Genomic DNA, 22322 nt, shown 5'->3' with positions numbered 1-22322 from the left:
TCATAGTGGATGATTTTTTTTTATGTGTTCTTGCATTCAGTTTGCTAGTATTTTATTGAGTGTTTTTGTATCAGTGTTCATGAGGGAGACTGGTCTGTAATTCTCTTTCTTTGTTTTATCTGTGTGGTTTGGGTGTCAGAATAACTGTAGCCTCATAAAAAGAGTTTGGCAATGTCCCTTCCATTTCTATTGTTCAGAACAACTTCAGGAGTAGAATCATCCTATGATTGTAGAACATAGGAAATCCCTGGATTTCTCTACCAACTGGATGCAAATAGAGCCCTCCCCTAACCTCTGTGACATCAAAGAAAGACCACAGATTTTCCATTGTTTTTTAAAGAGAATTCTCTGCAGTTGAAAACCACTATGCAGTGACCATTATTTTACCAGTGGGCTGTGCTGCCCAGTCTCATGAAACCTCTACACTTTGGTAACTCAACAAAACAGATTCTCTTTTTCTATATTTTAAAGAATCGAAACAGGACTGTTTTGATCATGGACTCACAGCAGCTATGGCTGTTGGCATAAGATTGGTACAAGATCAAGTCAATCAATACTCCTGCATGGAGAGGGGAGGGGGCTCACAAGGTCCCACTGCTATCTGAGGAGCTTTGGCAGTCGGTAGCCAGAGAGGGAGGGAGTCAGTGTTCTCCAGTGTTATGACCTGTGGTTGGTCGCTCATGCTCCAATGGGTGATGCTCTACACTGATGTGCATGTGGGGAGAACTAACTGGACTCAGTGGGTATTTTAAAAAGATGAGGACATGAAGTTAGGAGGGGGATGGGACCCAGGGGTACTTGTAGGAGGGGAGTGGGAATATTTATGGTCTAAATACATTGTATTCATATCTGAAATTGCCAAAGAAAAATAATTTTAAAGAGAATCCAAGTGGATGATGAGTAACTATTTTAATATAATTTGTTTAATATATAATCAGTATATACTTATATAACTTTCCAAAGCCTCAAAGATCAAGATATATCCTTTCCTATAACATTTTCCCTTAATTTTTCTTTTTTTCTGAACACAAACACATAGACCTTTAAATAACTAACCTTCTGGTCATAAAGTGTTGGCAAAGGCTACATATGTATTTATCAGAACAACTGCATCCTTCCTGAAGCTTGAGGCTTGAGAATGGCACAGGATTACTGGATCTGACAATAGAGAGGAGCAGGTAACAAAGCAATATCTGAGATGTGTTTCGGGGAAAGGAACAATGATTCCATCTGCCCTCTTCAGAAAAACAGCTGCTCACAGACTGACAGCCACCCATGGGGCCTGCAGGGTATACAGTGTCCTCCCTCCTAGTCGGTATTAAATTTGCTGGCCAATTCAGAGGCAGCAGTTGCTGGCAACCATAGGTGCAACTTGAAGCCAAAGTCCTCTACAGGATTCCTTAGTGTCCTGTTGCTGCTGCAGCAAGCTACCACAGCCTGGTGGCTTAAGCACCCCAGATTTCTTTTTTCTTTTCCTTTTTTTTTCTGGTTTTTCAAGACAGGGTTTCTCTGTGTATCTGGTGCCTGTTCTAGATCTCACTCTGTAGCCCAGGCTGGCCTCGAACTCACAGAGATCTGCCTGCCTCTGACTCCAGAGTGCTGGGATTAAAAGCGTGCACCACCACAGCCCGGCTTCCCAGATTTCTTATATGATGGTGCTGCGGTCAGAAACCAGCAGCAGGTCTTGCTGGACTAATGTGTAGGAGTCGTCAGGGCCCTGTTCCTTTCTGAGGGCTCTAGGGGAACGGCTCTCTTGGCTTTCTGAGCTTCTGCCTCGTGTACCTTCCATAGCTTATGCCCTCTGCCACACTCGAAGACTCCGGCGGCAGAGTCTTTCTCACGTCCCATCCCTTCAACACTTCCTTTCGCCTCCTTCTCCTACTTTAACCTGGTAGCCAAGTGTGGTGACCTATTCCTCTAATCCCAGTACTCAGGAAGCTGAGGCAGGAGGATTGAAAGTTCAAGGCCAGCCTAGGTTAGTGAGACTCTATGTCAGTAAATTGATAGTAAAAAGACAGGAAGAACAACAGAGCCTTGTGGTTATCTTGGATCTAGCCACAGCCCAGGAAAACCTCCCTATTCAATGTCAGATGACTACTAACCTCAGTTCTGTCTTGCCACCTAAGGTAGCTTATTCACATGCTCCAGAGGTGAAAATGAGCACGTCTCTGAGGGCTCACTACTCAACCAATCTTAGAGGGGAAAAATGATACCAAGATATGCTGGGCTTCCCATTGTACAATTGGAAAGTTCTGTACTTACATAAAATACATAATTTCTTTTCTGTTCTGTATAACCACCACCAATAGAGAAGAGAAGAAAGCTCCTTGTTTAAATACAATACTTTATTATTAACTCCATTGCTTCATTCAAGAGATTTTGTTGAAGAAATTGGCTTTAATCATGAACAAATAAAGCTGATAATGTTCTCACCCAGACAATTTCTAATTACTTGTAATGCACGCAAAGTTGTTCCTTATTTGCTGATTATATTTATTTTCTCCTGTGTTGCTCAGGGTTGGTTTGTTTGTTTTAACAAACAAAGTGCCGAGTAGATTCTATTTTTCTTGTGATTGCATTCTGTGATTCCTTTATCTCAGCCCATAAGAAAAATCCACAACTCAGCAACTAGACTTTTGCAGTGTTGAAAACACCACAAATGATACTTTTTGACGGAACATGGTGTTCTTCCATGCAGCAATTTGTCTGAATCCGTGGGCATGGCCACTATTACCCTCTCTTGTCCAGACTCAACAGGGTGTGTGATAAAGAAAAGTTTCCAGGCAGGTAAAGACTAGTTCCTGAAGTCTATGCTAAATACATCCATGGCTTGACAGAGGTGTCTTTCTCAAGACTTCAACATAATGAATGAGAATGAGTGGGGCTGAGTCATGCCTCCAGACAGCTGTTTTATGATATCTGCCATCAGTGTGTCAGGGTCCCCAAGGCTCCCCCAGGCTCAGTGACTTACTAGAAAGCCTCACGGGACTCAAAAGCTCATGGATCACTTCATTGAAAAGCCACAGGGTGAGATCAGCAAAGGCACAGGGTGTGTGCCATAAAGTCCAAGAGGTACCAGACATAAACTGCCAAGTGTCTCCCACCACAGAGTTTTGTGGGGCAAATTCAACTTTCCAAGTAATGATGTATAGAAATATGTGCAAAGTGTTGCCACCCAAGTTTCTGGGCTGGGGTAATCTGTGTTTTAAGTATGATCCAGTCCGATGCACACCACAGGAACTGTATTTGATCTCAGCTACTTCAACTTCAACTTCCCAAGGAGCCAAATGATGTGGTGTGGCCAAGGTCCTCAGTTAGTGCACTTAAAGGACTCAGATTGTCATCCAGGAACTGTTAAAGGGTCTGTCTCCTGAAGATGGACCTTTCTAAGATTATGCTGTATTTGAACAACCCAAGCCTTCTGAGTTACTCCTCTGCTAACAGCACTATTGCTGTTCTTGGTGTATTACTCCATCAAATGGATGTTGTGAGGATTAATCAATCTCTAAAGTATAAAATATATGCATGATAAATAATTATACCTGGCTTTAAAACTAAACAACTGACTAACCAAGTTAGGAGATTTGAACCAATTTCCATATCCCACAAAATGCGGTCTGATTAAGATGGAGCCTGGCTTTCACTATGGTTTCAACAGACATCAGCTTCTCTACCTGGTGATAAAACCCAGGACATCATGTTTGATCATATTACAGATAGTAAAATATAAAATACATTTTTCCTGTAAGCTCCTGTGTTTCCTGGAAGATCTGTAACAAACACATAATCTCCATTGAAACCTGAATTTTCCAAAACACTTTCAACTTTTTTTGTTGATTGATACCTGCTCACACATCATCTACTACCCCCTTAGTTTAATCTCCTCCAATATCACAACAACCCAAATCTGCCATAAACACAGCTGCACCCTTGGTGATGCAAGGGATTTAAAAAATAGGCTTCCGGACCAGAGAGATAGCTCAGCAGTTGGGAGCACTGACTGGCTGCTCTTCCAGAGAACATGAGTTCCATTCTCAGTACCCACATGGTGGCTCACAATCATCTGTAACTCCAGTTCCAGGGGATCCAATGCCCTCCTCTGCTCTTCGTGGGTACCAGTCACACAAGTGATGCATAGACATGTATGCAGGTAAAAGACCCATGGGCTCATTGATGAATGCTTTAGGTGGAAAATTTAAGAGGTATGCTCATTTGGAGAAGTGGGCCACTGGGAACATGCCTTTGTTCCTGGCCCCTCTCTCTCCTGCCAATCTCTGTTCTCTGTCCCCCATGAGGCAAGCAGCTTTGCTCCCCCGCTATCCTCCACTATGACATGGAGTCACTCGAGCCCACAGCAATGGCAGCAGGCTGTCATGGACTCAGATCTCTGAAACCAAAATAAATCCCCCCTTCATTGTTTTGCTCAGGTATTTTTGTCATAGTGATTTAAAAAGAAAACAAAAACTCTCACTAACATGGAAATTTGTTATGAGAGAATTGTTCAAATATGTGCTGACATTCTTTTATTATCTGTATGGAAAAAATTAAAAGTAGAAATTGAGCAGAGAGCACAATCAATAGAGCATTTTTTTTAAATCTCTGCAACCACAGGCATAATGGTGATTTTTCTGTTCATTGGGTGTTTAGAAAATGAATATATAAAATCACTGAGCCCCGTAGTAGCTTTGTAAGTACAACTGATTCTATTTTATGGTATCTTTTTGAAAGATACTTTAAAATTCTTTTTCTTTTTCATCCAAGTCTTCACGTTTTCACATGAAGATACTTGTGATGCTATCCTTCTGAACTTATGCTCATGTTTCATGTTCCTCTTTTCATTTCTCGTACTATTGGTTCCTTCTTTTTCATCGCCCGACTTTCCAGTTCTCAAAGACTTCATTGTGGATTGTGTTGCATGTCTCTGTTCTCTCTTGGAGTCAACACTCTTGGTATCTGCATTTTTCCCTTCCTCCCTTCCCTTTGTTTTGCTTCTGACTCCTTTAATAGGGTACTCACTGTGTTCACAGTCAATTAAGGATAATCATTTAGGGCTACAGATTGTCCTCTAGTGACTGCCTTAGCTGCATTCAGGCTAGAATTGGTATCATTTTGATTGAGTTTCCTGTTTCCTCTTTTTTTTTTTTTTGTACTTTTTCTCCGTAAGGGTGGCAGCAGAACTCCAAATTGGCACCTTTCACCCCTGTCTCTGGACACCTGCGCACTCCCTCTGCTTTGAGTATGGGCAGGAGATCAGCATCCTGTCTGCCCTGCCAAAGATAATAAGGGTGCTAGGATGCTATCCAGTGCTTGTTGAATATTATATAAGACACAGTCTTGGCTTACGAGAGGTAGTGAGACTTCCTGATGGCTGAAAAGTTAACTATGTGCTATGAACTGCCTGCTGGTGTGTTGGCATGCTGCTTTGCATACTTAAGCAGTTAAACCCAGCCAGAATTTGTTTGTTTGAAGTATGATGTACGTGTCTGTTTGTGTAGACATGGATACATACACATATGTGTGCATGAGCATGGGGCCAGAGGATAGACAACCCAAGATTTGGTTCCTTGGGTGCCAACTGTCTCATCATTTACAGAGTGAATACAAACTTAATACCAGCTAGACTGTTCGGAGACTAGAACGATTTATGAAAATAGTTCACATAGAAACAGAAGTCCACACTATGTTGTCAGCAAGCTGCACTCACAATCCCAGATACCCACTTGATTTGCAGAGCTGTGAGTGGAAAAAAAAATGAATTCCATTCATATAGTTAACCACATCAGTGGAAACTGTAAAGACTACAGAAATTATATTGTTATGGCATCATAAACTTGGGTGTCTATCTTTATTTGCTTAATTTAGTAGTCTCACCATCAAAGGATAAAATTTTTTTTTAAATATTTTCTTTTTCTTTTTCTTTTTTTTTTTTTTTTTTGGTTTTCTGAGACAGGGTTTGCACCTTTCCTGGAACTCGCTTTGGAGACCAGAACTCACAGAGATCTGCCTGCCTCTGCCTCCTGAGTGCTGGGATTAAAGGCATGCGCCACCACCGCCTGGCGATAGATTTTTTTTTTTTTTTTTGAGACAGGATCTCCCTGTGTAGCTCTGGATAGTCTGGACCTTCCTGCAGTACAGGATAGCCTTGAACTTACAGAGATCAGCTTGCCTCTGCACTCCAGGTGCTTGAGTTAAAGGCATGTGCCACCACCACAGCCCAAAGGATAGATTTTTAAAGATTTAGCTATGAGCCAGGTGTGGTGGCAGATGCCTTTAACCCTAGCACTCAAGAGGTTGAAGCAGGCAGATCTTGGTTATGGGAAAAGTTTCTCTCTCTCTCTCTCTCTCTCTCTCTCTCTCTCTCTCTCTCTCTGTGTGTGTGTGTGTGTGTGTGTGTGTGTGTGTGTGTTATGCACATGTGTATGTGTGGTTGTAGTGTGCAACCCTGCATGCTCATTCAGAGGCCAGAGAACAAGGATTGTCTTCCTCTATTCAATAGAGTCTATTGCTCTCCACCTTCTCTTGTGAGGTAGGGTCTCTTGAGAACCTGAACTTCACCATTTCAGTTAGGCTGACTGGCCAGCCATCTCCTAGGATCCGCCCGTGTCTGCCCTCCAGTGCTGGGGTTACAGGCATGCAGAACCATGCCCTGCTTTGACATGGATGCTGGGATCTGAATTCAGATCCTCTTGTTTGCACAACGGGCCCTCCTACCCTTGGATCCATCCCCTCAGCCCCAAAATTGATACTTTAAGAAATCTACTCAGTCTATATGATCTATTCATTCTGTCTTAAGAAATCCTTTCCATTGGGCAGTGGTGGCACACGCCTTTAATCCCAGCATTTGGGAGGCAGAGGCAGGTGGATCTCTGTGAGTTCTAGGCCAGCCTGGTCTACAGAGTGAGATCCAGGAAAGGCACAAAGCTATACAGAGAAACCCTGTCTCAAAAAAACAAAACAAAACAGAAAAAGAAATCCTTTCCAATTTAAAGCTATAAAATACAATATAGTCCCCACATTTCATCTCAAATGCAGTAAAGTTTTGCTTCACAATTCTGTTTAGGACTGAATTGTGTGCAGGGTGACATAAGGATTTGGAGGAGGGGGTATTGTTTTGTTTTGTTTTTTCTAGGCAGGGTCTCACTACATAGTGCTGGCTGTCCTGGAACTCATTCTGTAGAGCAGACTGACCTAAAACCCACAGAGATTCACCTGCCTCTGCCTCCTGAGTGCTGGGATTAAAGGTGTACACCACTATGCTAGTTCATTATGATCTATTTTTAATTTTTTTTTCTATCTAGCCAACTTTTTCATCACTAATTATTGAAAAATAAAATGTTACCTGCTGGTTCCTGTTTCAGTCTTTGTCAGCTAGGTATCCTATATGAAAGGTCTGTTCCTGGGTCTTCTTGTCTATCCTTTGTTCTCCTACTAATGCCCAGGAGCTGCGTCAATGACTGTGACTTCGGCTGAGCTCACTTTCTGGCAGAGAAAGGCCTCTAGCTTTGCTGCCCTTCTTTACAGTGATGCTGACTGTTGGAATTTTGCTATCCCATGTGAAGTTTACATCCACCACCCAGTCTGACTCACACATGCTGTGGTGCATGGTCTAAAGTTAGACTGTTGCACAAGGCTGTGGATACACAAACCTCCATGACTAGATGTGTTTAAAGGGCAGTTTTATGCTTTGCATATATTATAATCTGGATGGGAAGTATCCTCCATATTGGTAAAGGCTGGGTCCCCAGAAAGTAGCACTACTTTGGAATGAGATAGAAAGTTCAGGAGGTGGGCCTAGCTGGAGCAAGTAGGTCACTGGGGACATACCTTGGAAAATTGGACCTTGTCCCTGCCTTCTCCTCTTGGCCCTCTCTGCCTCTTGTCCATCTTAAGGTGAGCTTGCTTACTCCAGCAGATGCTCAGCTTCCCTTTGGGCCCACAGAAGTAGAAGTAGCAGACAATGGTTGTAACCTCTGAAGCCAGGAGACAAAGCAAATCTATCCTCCTTTAAATTCTTTTTGCTCAGTGGAAAACTGTGGTGAAACCTGATCCGTGGTTTGGAGGCTTTTGGAACTGGTTTGCTAGATGAGTCTAGAAGTTTGGAAATGCAATCCAAAGAAGCCAGAGAACATGGTGAGCCGAGAGGAGTAGGATTCTGGCTGACTAGAATGTGGCAGCAAAACTGTGCACAGTTGACATCAGGTGGGAGCAAAGTATTGTATTGAGAACTGACTGGAGACTGTGTGTGTGTTACATGTAGTTGGAGAGTTTCTCTCCAGGTGCCACCAAGCCCCCACAGTCCCATAACTCACGTATAAAATAATCACACAGATGCTTATATTATTTAAACTGCTTGGCCATTAGCTCAGACCTACCATTGTCTAGCTCTTACTTTTATATTCAGCCCATTTCCGTTCATCTATACTTTTCCACGTGGCTTGTGGCTTACCGGTACACATCTTCCTTGTCCTGGTGGCCGCTGGCAGGTGTCTCCATCTCTGCCTTCTACTTCCCAGAATTCTCCTCTCTGCTTGTCCCACCTATATTTCCTACCTGGCTACTGGCCAATCAGTATTTTATTTATACAGAGCGATATCCACAGCAGTTACACTGTGACAAAGGCCTGGCCTCCATTCCGCCCATTCCCCAACACTCTGTGGGAGGCTTTTCGGCATTCAGGCTGTGCTGTGGGTTTTGCTGCATGTTTATTATAATGATTTAGAATGAGATTTGAGAGCAAACGGAAGATCAGGGAGATCTGAAAAACTTGCTGTTTAGACAAGGGAAAAAGTCTTTTTCAAGTTCGGAAGGGCAGCATTGCAGAACAGATTAGCCCCAATTAAAAAGAGAAAGTTCCTACTTTGCACCAGAACACTGGCAAAGATGGTCTGGGGGCATCTGGAGAACTGGGCAGACTCCTCCCTTTTCTGGCCTAAAGATGTGAAGGAATAAACTTGCGTGAAAGACTTGGCTTGGAGAAGAGGGCTCAGGGGACCTCACAGGAAGCCGTTTTCCTGGAACTCCTTTCCCACTGCAACTCTATAGACACTCAGAGACCACCAAGACGTGGTCTGAGAAGGACTGGCTGCCGCTAGTCTGACAGAAGGACTTGGCATTGTCTGCGTGCGTCCTGATTTTGCATGAATGCAAAATGCAAAAATGATGGGGTCATGGAAGCCTACACCCAGATTTCCAAGCAAAGTTTAAAAGGCCTGAAAATGTGTAGTGGGGCCGGAACACTTCTAGCACCCCCTAGAAAGGGCAATGAATAAAGCTTCCAGGGTGCCCCCTACACTGCAATAGACACTGTGGATGTTGGAACCCCGAGTGTGAAGCAGCTATTAATGAAATGGAGCCAACCCAGGCAGCAAATGGAGCCAACCCAAGAGAGAAGCCTAGAGGGCTGTGAGCATCAAAGCTGCAGAGTGGAGCTGATCTCACACCTCCATGTGCCCAGGAGCTGCAGGATTTAGTGTTTACCCTGCTAGGTTTGGGTCTTGCTTTCCTTACACCCCTCCTCTCTGTTCCCTGACTCTTCCTTTGTGAAGTGGGAATGTTTACTTTCCCATTGTATTATGTTCTAAGTGTGTAACTTGCCTTTTGAATTTGCAGAGGCTCCTCCCTGAGTTTGCTTTGAGTCTTAGAAGAAACTTTGGGCTTGAACTTCTAAGCCATGCTAGAACAGTTCAGACTTTGGGGAACATTGGAGATGGACTAAATGCATATTGCTGTTAAGAGATGACCATGAGTCTTTGGGGCCCAGGGAGAGTGCATGGTTTGGATATAAAATACTCCCCATGGACTCAAGTGTGAAAACTCGGTCTCCCTTTGACAGCATAATTTTGGTACCTGATGAAAACTCCAGAAGGTGAAGCATAGTTAGAACATGTATTAGCCAGGGTTCTCTAAAGGCACAGAACTGATAGAGTGTGTGTGTGTGTGTGTGTGTGTGTGTGTGTGTGTGTGTGTGTGGAGAGAGAGAGAGAGAGAGAGAGAGAGAGAGAGAGAGAGAGAGATGGGGGTTATTAGAGTAACTTACAGGCTATGGTCCTGCTAATCCAACAATGGCTGTCTACCAATGGAAGTTCCAAGAATCCAGTAGTTCAGTCCATGAGGCTGGATGTCTCAGCTGGTCTTCAGTACACAACCAAATCTCAGGGAAGGAGTAGACTTGCCAGCGAGATCAAGCAGGCCGATCGAAAGCCTCCTCTTCCACATCCTTTCCATAGGCTGCCAGCAGAAGGTGTGATCCAGATTAAAGGTATATCTTCCTACCTCAAAAGATCAGGACCAAATTTGGTCTTTCCATTTCAAATGATTTAACTAAGGGGGAAAACATCCCTAATAGGTGTACCCAGACAATTGGATTTCAGTTAATTCCAGCTACAGTCAGGTTGACAACCAAGAATAGCTATCACAAAGGAAGTAAATCACATGCCTTGGGAAGATATTGCTTCCTCCTTCCCCTTCCCGCTTCCCATCCACCAGGAAGTGAACAGCCCTTCCTTTCCTCACGCTCCCCAACTAGAGTGCTCAGCTTCCTTTGGACCCACAGCAATAGGTTCACTGATGCCAAACTAATACCTCTGAAGCCATGGACCAATGTAAACCCTCCTCCATTAAGTTATTTTGCTCAGTAATGAAAAATTGACTGCATATGTTTAAATTTCTAATAAACAACAAATACGTTTCTTCCTGGGAGTATGGCCCAGGCAATTCTTTTATCTGATAACTCTAATTAGGTTATTACATATTATATAGGTAGACTTAGAATCAAAGTTAAATATAAATATATAGATATCTGGAGACAGGGTTGCGACTAAAATGTGAGAGCGTGGTTATAGATCAGTCAGAAAAAGGCAAACCACATAACCCAACAGAAAAATATACAGGAAAAGAAAAACCATTGAGCAATAATTGTAGAAGCATGTTATTTGTTTAACTTTATATACAATCAAGGAGATGCAACTAAAACACTGCTGAGACTTTTCATTGGAAAAACTTTATTCTGGGAATATCAGGTGTCAGAATAAATCACCACAAGGTCCTTCTTGCTTTGAATATAAACTGCAAAAGCACTTTGCAAAGCCAAAGAGATCATGCCAACCAACAGCAATTCTCAGATCTGCCCAGGGAGTCCCAGGCAGCAGTGACTAGCACAGAATCATTTACAACCAAATGAAATTGAAAATGGGGAAACTAAATTGGAAGGAATAAATAAATTTGATAAATGTTTTTATCATAGACTACTATAGGCAAGACAAAAATAAGTGGAGTAGAACTACCCGCTGTCAACAAGAATAAATCTCCCACATAAATCAAGTGGAAGACATCAAGTTGCAGGCTTATGATTTGATATATGCACACCATGTTAAGCATACAGAAAGCAAGATATTGCTTGCTGGTGCCTATAAATAATAAAATACAAAAACATGTCCAGATGTAAAAACCCTAAATTAAAGGTAACTCCAAGAGGCAGAAAGAGAAAGGCGTTGAGGCAATATGTGGGGGCTTCACTGCTTACGTCTTCCTATAAAAAATGAAGAAGAAAAGGACAAAGACTATGGAACTTCAAGATCTGACAAGGTTGCATGGTGCATGTCATTACAATAAGTCAAAATGGTTACAGAATAGACAAAGGGAAGCGGGAGAAGCAAAGAGAAAGACAGAGTGAGACACCCCGGGGTGGAGGGGGGTGGGGAGTGGATCTTTCCTAAGCCTTTGAACTTTGCTGACAGGACAGCCACACAGACACACTGTCTGGAACTGAATCTGCCCTGAGGAACACATTTTAGGAACCTAGCAATGCCTTTCAAGGCTTGAGAAATACCGGGGTGACCAGTCTTTCCTCCTATCCTGAACATTCCAATGAACTGACAAAATTCAGTACCAGCCGGATAGGCCTCAGCTTCCATGGGCTGAACTTGGGAGCGGCTCAGCGGCTTTCCTCTCAGAACGCTCTTTCAGTTTTGCTGAGCCTTGGTTTTTTTTTGTTTTTGGTTTTGGTTTTTTTTTTTTTTTTGGTTTGTGGCTCTATTTTGGACATAAGTCAAGCCGGGTTTGCTTTCTTTAACCCTGTGATTTCTTGATTTCAGTATGTCAGTATGGTGCCACAAGATGGCACCCCTTTGCTTCCCCCTTCTCTCTCCCCTCTCCCCTCTGTGTGGTCTCTCTGTCTCTGTCCCTTTCTCTCTCTGTCTCTCTCTCTCTGTCTCTCTCTGTCTCTCTCTCAATAAAGCTCTAGAAAGGTAAAAAAAAAAAAAAAAAAAAAAGGCATCCCTTCAACGATAAATACTCTAAGGAGAGGAGAGTGTTACATTGTATCTAGTCATAGTTTTACATGATACAGGAGCCTGCAGGTTGAACTCCAAGGCCCCAGGTGAACTACCACACTTAGACTTAGATGGACGAAGTGTGGACGGGCAGGTAGAAAGTGATTGGGCAAGGCATCTGTGAGAATGGGAACAGGCAGTGGGGAGACAGTGGAGTCTATCCAGCTCTTCTAGGCATCTCTGGCCAGCATTTCTTTCTCCAGGGCATGGGGCAGGACCTTCCTGACCTGGAGTTCAGGGAGTTCTTATGATCTCACAAGCTGAGAATTTCTTCATGGACATCTCTGACACAGAAAAGCAAGAGAAAGCTGAGGCTCATGGCTCATTTGGGGGACAAGATGTCATGATGGGAACGGCATGCAGTAATGATGCTATACCAGAACATAGATGGACATACCTGTATCTCTCCACAATGTCTGGAGTTATTGAATAACAACAAATAACAAGTTCCCTTCCTTCCCTTGGCTGCAACTTCCCTGGCAATCCCAGTTTCCCTTAATAAATGACAATTGGAAAACACAGGTTTATGTATTCCCAGTCTCCATTAGGAAACGCTCAGATCCTGCTCTGTATGCCCCATAGTGAGTACCCTCATCTGTAGCCATAAGGGAATATATGTAGGCTACAGAATGGCTACCAAAGGGTTAAGGCAGCCTCCTGGGAGGCAGAGGAAGAGGACCAGTGCAGATACAGAATCACTGCAGCTGGTAAGATATTAAGAAACCCCCTTAAAGAGAGCCAGTGAGATGGCTCAGTGGTTAAAAGCACTGGCTGCTCTTCCAGAGGACCCAGGTTTGATTCCCAGCACCCACATAGTTCTTGTAAACATCCGCAACTCCAGTTCCAAAGGATCCAATGCCCTCTTCTGTTTTCCTTGGGCACCAGGTATACACCTGGAGCCTAGCTATCATGCAGGCCAAACACTTGGACACATAAATAAAAGCATAAAAGATGCCCATCAAAGTGTTGCTGGCGACACAAAGCTGCGGGTCTCCCAGGTGAGCTGGCCCACAGGGCCATGAGGTTGATTGAGTCAGCTGCAGAGACAGGAAAATGGAGGAAAGTCTCCAAACATGGTCAGAATAGAAGGGCAGTTGGGCAAACAGACAGCAGTTCAAGTAGACTGCCTAAGCAGTGAGGATGGATTGTGGATTCCTTGAGACACACTTTGAGCTCTCAGGTAACAAGTGAGTGGGGACATTGTCATGTAACATTAGATACCCTCCCCTCCCCATCTCAAGGGTACCATCATCTCTCTGTATTGCCAACCTGAGGGCCAAGTCCTTAGCACAACCACAAACCACTGTTCCCATGGCATGTGGGCCCTAGCCCAGAGTACTTCAGCTGTCCTGTGACTACCTTGGTGGTGTCCAGCATATGCACAAAGTAGACACTGCCTATGACAAAATATTTTACAGTGGTTACAGACAATACAAAAGTCTGCATTGGTATAATCAGCAATGTGACCATTTTAAAGGTTTGATGAAATCCTCAGTATTTCAGACTCTTGTGTCACCATTGCCTAAACACATGAACAATGTCCTTCCTGTGCAGAAAAAACATCGTCGACCCAGAAGACCAGCGATGTGCCCGGCTAACACTCACTGGCCGGATGATCATGGTGCCACCAGGGGAGGTAGAATTCGCCAAGCAAGCTATGTTTTCAAGGTATGAAGATGCTTTAAAGTTGGCCTCCCTGAAGCCAGGTATGGTGCATGTCCAATGTTTGGAAAGCCGAAGCAGAAAAATTCAGAATTTGAAACCAGTCTGGATGGCATAGTGATAAAGGCTAGCCTAAGCTATGTAGTGAGACTTTACTATAAAAATAAAAAAAAATACAGCAAAATATTGTTTGTCCCAAAATAGACAAGAATAAATGGATGTCAGAGATGGTAGAGGAATGCTACATGCTGGCTTGCTCCTCCTGACTTGCTCAGTTGGCTTTCTTATACTCCCCAGGGCCAACCTGCATAGGGGTGGTACCGCCCATGGTGGGCTGGGTCCTTCCACATCAATCAAGAAATTGCCCATAGGCCAATCTGATGAAGGCATTTTTCTCCTTGGAAGCTTCCTCTTCCCAGATGACCCTTGTCCTTGTCAAACTGGCAAAAACCAACCAGCCCATGTGCCTTGCAATGAAAGCCACTGAGCCTTCCTAGCCCCGCCTCCACACCAGGGCCACGGACATGCTCAAACATCTCTATGAAGATCATAATGGGCGTTTGCTTTGTTACAGATGGTCTTCCAGTTTGCCGTTGGTCCTTGACTTACATTTATAACATCTTTAGAAGTGAAAGAAATTTTTATTTTTATAAAATAGAAAAAAAAAGACCAACTCTAGGCCCAGCCTCTGAAAATATTACCATGCATTTGGAAGGCAGGTGTCAGTATAGCAGTGGGAAGGTAGAGCTCCCTGTCTATGCTGCCTGGTTCTCAGCTTCCCACAGGATTGGAAATCTCCCCATGAGGAGATGCATTCATGGGCTCACAATTCTGTTACCTTTCATTCAGAAACACACATGGTCTTTCTTGATGTTTCCCATTGACAATCATCAGCATCCACTGAGCACTGGCTAGCACTGAATGTTATTTCCGTATGCACTTCCTGTTTGCATCATCACTTTCACCCACATGCCAGGGGAGGGGATAGCCATAGGTGCAGCATTAGTATCTAAACCCATCAGCGATGGAACTGGGATTCACACCTCAGAGGCTGACTCCAGAATGGAGCCCTTAGCCACTATGTACAGAGACTACAGCTTCCTGCCTTCCTAAGGCTACCCCAGCCCCTGCTCCCCAGCTCATTAGCTTCTACCTTTTGGGGTGTGGGGTTGAGCAACTCTCAGCACGTATGAGGCACAGAGGTGGGAGGTCCCTGGGACTGGCTGAGGTGTACCCACTGACGATTGCAGGTTCACTGTCTTCTCCCTTTGCTTCTCCAGGCATCCAGGGATGAGGAAATGGCCCCGCCAGTATGAATGGTTCTTCATGAAGATGTGGGTAGAGCACATCTGGCTTCAGAAATGGTATGGAGGTGTATCGGACATTCCAAGGGAGGAATACTTCAAAGCAGCTCCCAGAAAAGCTTGACAGTAATGCAAAAGTCCTGGGCTTTGCATTAAAGTAAAGACCTTTGGAGTGAAGAAGCCAGACAGTCCCTGCCTGACTGCTGTCTCTTTGTCGAAGGGTGCCTAGCCGCCCTGTCATCCTGCAGCAGAATGAGAAAGGATGAACAGGGGACCTTGGGCTAGACTTGAGATTCACTGGAGTGGTCCTTTGCAGATCTACCATCCACAGAGGCACTTCACGTAGAAAGAGATTGTCTATGCTGTACTCAATCCAGACACACCCCTTGGAAACCATGGTTGTCAAAACAGAAGTGGTGGTTGCTGCTCTTTTCTTTAAAAAAAAAAACAAATAGATGGTGATGCATATGTGCCATGTTGTTGCCTTGTATCATGACAACATTGTGTTGCTTACTATCCGAAAGCAGTGCTTCAGATGGAAGCTCATTCCATTAAAAGAGCTGAATGTGCTCTGCATTGCGTTGCTGTGGGTTCAGGGCAAGGTGGAAGGCTTTCTGTCTGAAGGTTACTCACTACATCACTGAACTGCAGATGTATTTTTCTAGACTGTACAGGTCACTTGAGGAGCCTTCTCCCCCATTGTATAGCAGGTGGAGTAAGAACGTGCAGTTTTGTGCACGGCCTGTTGTGGATGAGCAGACTGTTAGTGAGAATGTCATGGTTTTGGTATAGAGCTTCCCAGATCCCCACTGCTAGTATTTCTGGTAGAATGTGCCCCTCCACCATTCATAACACGTGACATCCAAAATAAGACGCACCTCCTTCCACATGACGTAGTGAAGATGGGGGCGGGGCGGGAAGGGGGAGAGCGCAATAGAGAAAGCCAAGCAATGTGCAAGAGAAGGAACTCTCCTGAGAGTCTGCTCACTGCCCAGCCCTGGGCCAGACCCTCAACAAAAGTCACCTCACGAAGCCCTACCCAGGAAGATGTGTGTCCTTAGAGTCTCTTTCAGGCGGGGAGGCTGAGGCTCATAAAGAGCCAATCAGTATCCCAAGCTCAGATTCCTGAGTTCACTGCACATGATGGATGGGGTGCTACCCTCACATTTTCCAGTTTTAAAAATGAAAGCGTTCCTGACATGCACAGGGAGTCATCAAGCTAGGGCTGTGATTATAAAGGAGAATGACGAACTTGCCTGGGGATCCTTTGTCACTGCTGGGGGTGCCAGGAGTGCCGGGGTAGGGAGCATGCTTTGAAGTTTCTCAACAAACCATTTACAAGAGTTTCTGGCATTTGGAAGACACTAGACTGAAACTGTGTATATACCTGAGGCCTGATTGAACCAAAGCACGTACCACCAAGGCCAGAAAGGCTCTAACAGTATCCATGTTTTCTATCTTTCTATAATGGCTAGAGACTCTCTTTAGTGGATCAGGTATGTTATAGAACATAACATTACAACACAAATGTAGAAAATATATGCATTCTTAAAACAAAATAATTTTGTTTAACCAAGTAAGACACGAGCAGAGTTTGTGTTGCTAAAATATACTTAAGTGCTGATTACTAGAAACCCAGGAAGCTGCAAAGCCTTTTTTTTTTTTTAAATTTGACTTAAGCCAATTCACAAGCACCCCCAACAATCATTATTTCTAATACATAATCCTAGGGTAGATTTGCTAAAGGTATTTTCTTATGCTTTAAAATGATTGCTACTCCCAATATACAGTAGGGAAGGGCTGGAAGAACAAATACATGCTAAAGTACTCCATAAATTGATCTCAGATAGCAATCCTCTAAGTGTTACCACTTCCCAATCTGTCTTACTGATGTCTTTTTGTTAGCCTGTAAGATCAGGTTCCTTTTATGGATGGTGCTTCAAAGGCTTTTAAGAGCAGGTCCCACTTAGAAACACTAAAGAGTATTATCAGCTATTTATTAAAATTATAAGAAATGAAATCTGAGTAGGCCGAACAGCGAGAACAATATTGAGAGCTCATGGGCCTGAGACAGATGGACCCTCTTGAAGCAAATGCGTTTTAGCAAATCTCTGGGAATTCACATTGAGTTAAAATTTGTAGGACTGAATGAGAAGTTTTAGAAATAGCAATAAGGCAAGAAAAATTAACTGCATACAAATTGGAAAGAAAGATATCCTTATTTACAGTGACCTGATTATCTACACAGAAAATTCTAAATAATCCACTTTTAAAAAGTCAACAAGTTGGGGTTGCAGAGACTGCTTAAAGGTTGTTCCCAGCATCCACATGGTGGCTCACAACCACCTATAATGAATTCTGATGCCCTCTTCTGTCATTCAAGCAGAACACTGTATACATAATAAATAAATAAATCTTTAAAGAAGAAAGAAAATTCAACAAGCCTAAAGGGCATAGTAAGGTCTCAAGATATAATACCAGCACACAAAATTTGAACAAATTTTCATATATTAAAAACAGATGAAATTAAAAGCATGATAACATACACTCCAAAGAAAGTTAAGTATTTGGGGTATAAAGTTAACAAATTATGTGTAGAATTTATATGATGAAAAATTAGTTTTAATGCTAACAAAAGTAATCAAAGACTTAAATAAGTAAGATTACCATATTCATGGATTTGAAGACACAAAATAGAGTTGAGGTTAATTCTTCTAAACTGGGCTCTGGACTTAATGCAGTTTCTACAAAAACCCCAGCAAGGTCTTAATAAACATATGTAGGCTTACTATAAAAGTTGTATTCCAGAATAGGAGCATAGCATTTGCCTAGCATGCACAAAGCCCTATGTTTAATCACAAGCACCACACTCACAAAAATATATATATTCCAAGGTTTGCAGTCTTTGAAATAGCTTTAAAAATTCTTTAAAAACAAAACAAAACAAAAAACAGCTGGGCACAATGGCATATGCCTTTAATTCCAGCACTCTGGAGGCAGAGGCAGGCGGATCTCTGTGAGTTCGAGGCCAGTCTGGTCTACAGAGTGAGATCCAGGACAGGCACCAAAACTGCATGGAGAAACCTTGTCTCAAAAAACTGACAAAAAAAATGGACAAGTAGGAGAAATCATTTGAACCAACGGGAAGATGCATTGTGTATCAATAGTAAGAAAAACACTTTGTTATTAATAGAGCCAGGGACACATGGATCCATGGGACAGAACAGAGAATCTAGAAACAGATTGAGTATGCTGCACTGAGTTTTTTTGTTTGTTTGTCTTGTTTTGTTTTTTACAAAGGTACGGAGGTTTAACACGGAGAGGACAGCCAAATCACACAAATGTGATGGAGTATATGGACACTCACAGTGAACTCTGGGCTGACCTCAGACCTTACATAAAAACTAAGTCAGAAGGGCTCATGTTTGTAAACATACGGATGTGAAACTACAGTGAGATGGAAAGAATTAGAAAACCTTTGGAACAGGGTTTGACAGAGTGTTTTTGCACTTGATAACAATAGCTCAAGCCATAAAAGGAAATTTTGATAAATTAGACCTCATTAAAATTTAAGTTTGGTTATGCAAAGGACTCTGTTAAAAGGATGAAGAGACGGATGATGGTGACAGAATGTCTGCAGACTCCACATCTGGCCAAGGTCTAGTGTTGGGGATATATGCTAATGTCTGCAGACTGCACATCTGGCCAAGGGCTAGTGTTGGGAATATATGCAAATGTCAAGAAGGGTCTAAAGGAAGCAGGTAGTGATAGACTGCTGCTGGGAATATCAAATAGAATGGGCACTGAAAAGCTGCTTGGCTGTTTCCTAAAACACTAAATATGCAGTTGCCTACCAACCAGAAACTGGACATTGATCCCATAGAAATGAAAACATCTGCTTACACAAAGACTTGCATGCTATCGGGCTGGAAAAGGTGCTTACCAAGTAACCCCGATGACCAGACTTCCAGTTCTTGAACCCCACCTAAAATGGTAGGAAGAGAGAACTGACTTCACAAGATTGACCTCTGACCTCCATACTGTTGCATAACACACACACACACACACACACACACACACCACCCCCTCCCCCAAAAAACAAAAACACACATAAATTATTCAACGTTAGAAAACTGGAATCAGCTGGGCATGATGGTACACATCTTTAATCCCAGCGCTCAGGAGGTAGAGGCAGATCTCTGTAAGATCAAGGCCAGTTTGGTCTACATAGCAAGTTTCAGGACAGCCAGGGTTACATAGAAAGACCATGTTTCAAAACTCTCTCTCTCTTTCTCTCTCTCTCTCTCTCTCTCTCTCTCTCTCTCTCTCTTCCTCTTTCTCTCTTCTGAATCAACTAGATGTCCTATCATCCGGTGGCTGGTAAGACAAATGGCAATATATCTATAACATAGAGTATGACCAAGCACTACAAAGGAACTTATTATTGATACAAGCAGTGGCTTGAGGAATCCACAGATGATTATGCTAAGTGATTAAACAAGCCACAAGAGTGTTCACATTATAGAATTCCATTAACGTAACATTCTGAATGTAAAATTTAACAACGAAGACTGTGTCAGGAGTTTTCAGGAATTGGGTACCGAATGAGACAGGCGAACGTAACTACAAGTGGGTAACGACAGATTCTTGTGGTGATGAAGTATCCACATCTTGACCTAAATCAGTATTAAACTGGGGGAACTGGGTAAAAGGAACATGGGATTTCTTTGTATTATTTCTTAAAACTGCACCTGAAGCCGGGTGGTGGTGGCGCACGCCTTTAATCCCAGCACTTAGGAGGCAGAACCAGGCGGATCTCTGTGAGTTTGAGGCCAGCCTGGGCTACCAAGTGAGTTCCAGGAAAGGCACAAAGCTACACAGAGAAACCCTGTCTCAAAAAACAAACAAATGGGGGCTGGAGAGGTGGCTCGGTGGTTAAGAGCACTGCTTGTTCTTCCAAAGGTCCTGAGTTCAATTCCCAGCAACCACATGGTGGCTCACAACCATCTGTAATGAAGTCTGGTCCCCTCTTCTGGCCTGTAGGGATATGTACAGACAGGACACTGTATACATAATAAATAAATCTTTAAAAAAAAAAAAAACCACAAAAAAAAACCCCACAAAAACCAGTCAAACAAACAAACAAAAAAAACCCCTGCATCTGAATCTTCAATTATTTACAACGATCTCAGCTTTTACAATTGCCTCAGAGGAAGTGTTTAATGGAAAGACTCAATAAGTCATTGATGCCACCTCACTTGTGAGTCCCTAACAAAATGAAGAGCTACATATCAAAACCTAGCAGAAAGGAGACATTACTTTTGTTAATTACTCATATACACATTTGTGGGAGCCATGTAACCCTTCTTTGAAAAGTTGTTTAGTGAATTTTATTTAGTGCTGAACCCAAATTACTAAGAAGCTGGTGGGGCTTGGGGTACAACCCAACAGGGCACTTGTTTAGCATGGAGCTCTGGGCGTGGCTCCAGCACCATGAAAAAGAAACTGAATGGATGTACCATACAGATTTTCTGTGGGTCACTTAGGAGAGATGAGTGTCTTCAAGTTTCTGATGTACACATGTTGAGTAAGTGATACGTGTGTGTATATATAAGTAACTGATTTTTGTAAATACGGTTTTCTCACTACATTATCAGTAAGCATCCTCTAAATACCTGGAAGGGCTGGTCTTTGCTTTCTGCTAATGAGACGTCTACGGTAAAGCCAGACTCTTACGTATTTGTCATGACCTCCCACGACCATGAAGTTAGCGCATTGTGAAATTCTGCTCCCAGCCGGTGTCCACATACCTTGGCGTATATTGAATCTTGGTGACTACGTTGTTTTAGGATTGAAATATGTTCCTGAAATTGATCTCCAAAGTCTTGTATTTCATCTTTAACAATACAGCTGTCACCAGTGAAGTATTTAGTGATGGTAAAGTTCTCAGGAATAACTTACTGATGTTTATTTGATTGTGATAGCAAGTCACTTAAGGGGAACTTCATTGAGACAGTTGTGGTTTGTCTGTCCTATGTAAGGCATGTGGAGCTCAAAGTCTGTCTTCACACTAGGTATGTGTCTTTGTCAAAGGTATGCCTGCTTTGTCAAAGACTATTTCATTCCCAATACAGCTTCTCTGCTTGACTGCACTATCCTATGCCGGGCTATTTATACATCGTCTTTTATATGTACTGTTATAAGTTAACATTATTAGATTCCTAAGAAAACAGAGGCTACTACAATATAGCTGCTGAAAACCCTCCAATAGAAAGAAAAGAATGAGTGGGTGAGTTTTGTTAGGACCTTTTTTTCTGGTGAGACTGAGCTTGCTGTCTTGCCCAGGCTGGTCTTGAACCCCTAGGCTCAAGCAATCCTCCGGAGTAGCTGGAACTCTCACTGCTTCCCGTGGATCCTGGCTGCTATGACTTCATGAGGCTCTGAGTTAAACGAACTTTATTTGCTGACTTAGAGACATTGTAAATTCTAGCCCAACTGCTGAGGAAGGAGAATCATTCTTCTTTGGGGGCGTGGCCTCTAGTTGCACCAGCCATGTATATACATACAGTCAGCACTAAATGGGTGTAGCAGGTTTTTCCTTGAACTAAACAGAGAGAAGAGAACATGAAATTGAGAAGTGGACTTGGGGGACAGAAGTCCCAGGGGAGAGGAAGAGGGGAAACTGGGGTGGGCTGAGTACATTTCTTTGTAAACGCACATTAAATTGTCAAAGAATAAAAATATATAAATAGAAAGAAATGCTGTAATAGCCACTCTCTAGGTTTCCCATTCTTGAAGTAATTACCAGTTTCATTGTTTTAATTGTTTGTGTGTGTGTGTTTGTGCACATGCACATGTGGCATACTCTCTATATAGACATGTTAATGTATGTACATATGCGTACAAGTGTGCATGCATGTGTGTGCATGTGCAGGTTGGAAGTCAATGTCAGATGTTTTCCTTAAATGTTCTCCACGTTAATTTTCTTAGGTGTGTGTGTGTGTGTGTGTGTGTGTGTGTGTGTGTG

The 22322-nt window shown here is 42.9% G+C and overlaps 1 protein-coding gene across 1 annotated transcript in view; it reads left to right on the top strand.

Annotated features, from left to right (window-relative positions):
• Creg2 (cellular repressor of E1A stimulated genes 2) overlaps positions 1–15864 on the top strand; it is a 40769-nt gene extending 24905 nt beyond the window's left edge. The window contains exons 3-4 of the mRNA XM_036168285.1: positions 13884–13997; positions 15272–15864. Of these exons, the coding sequence (XP_036024178.1) occupies positions 13884–13997; positions 15272–15419 (262 nt within the window). The 3' untranslated portion in view covers positions 15420–15864. The remainder of the gene's footprint in view (positions 1–13883; positions 13998–15271) is intronic.
• Positions 15865–22322: the final 6458 nt, after the last annotated feature.

The sequence above is a fragment of the Onychomys torridus genome, chromosome 18 (assembly GCF_903995425.1).
Source record: "Onychomys torridus chromosome 18, mOncTor1.1, whole genome shotgun sequence".
In the NCBI taxonomy this organism is placed as follows: domain Eukaryota; kingdom Metazoa; phylum Chordata; class Mammalia; order Rodentia; family Cricetidae; genus Onychomys; species Onychomys torridus.
Note: the sequence above shows the minus strand (reverse complement) of the source record. Positions and strands in the feature narration are given on the sequence as shown.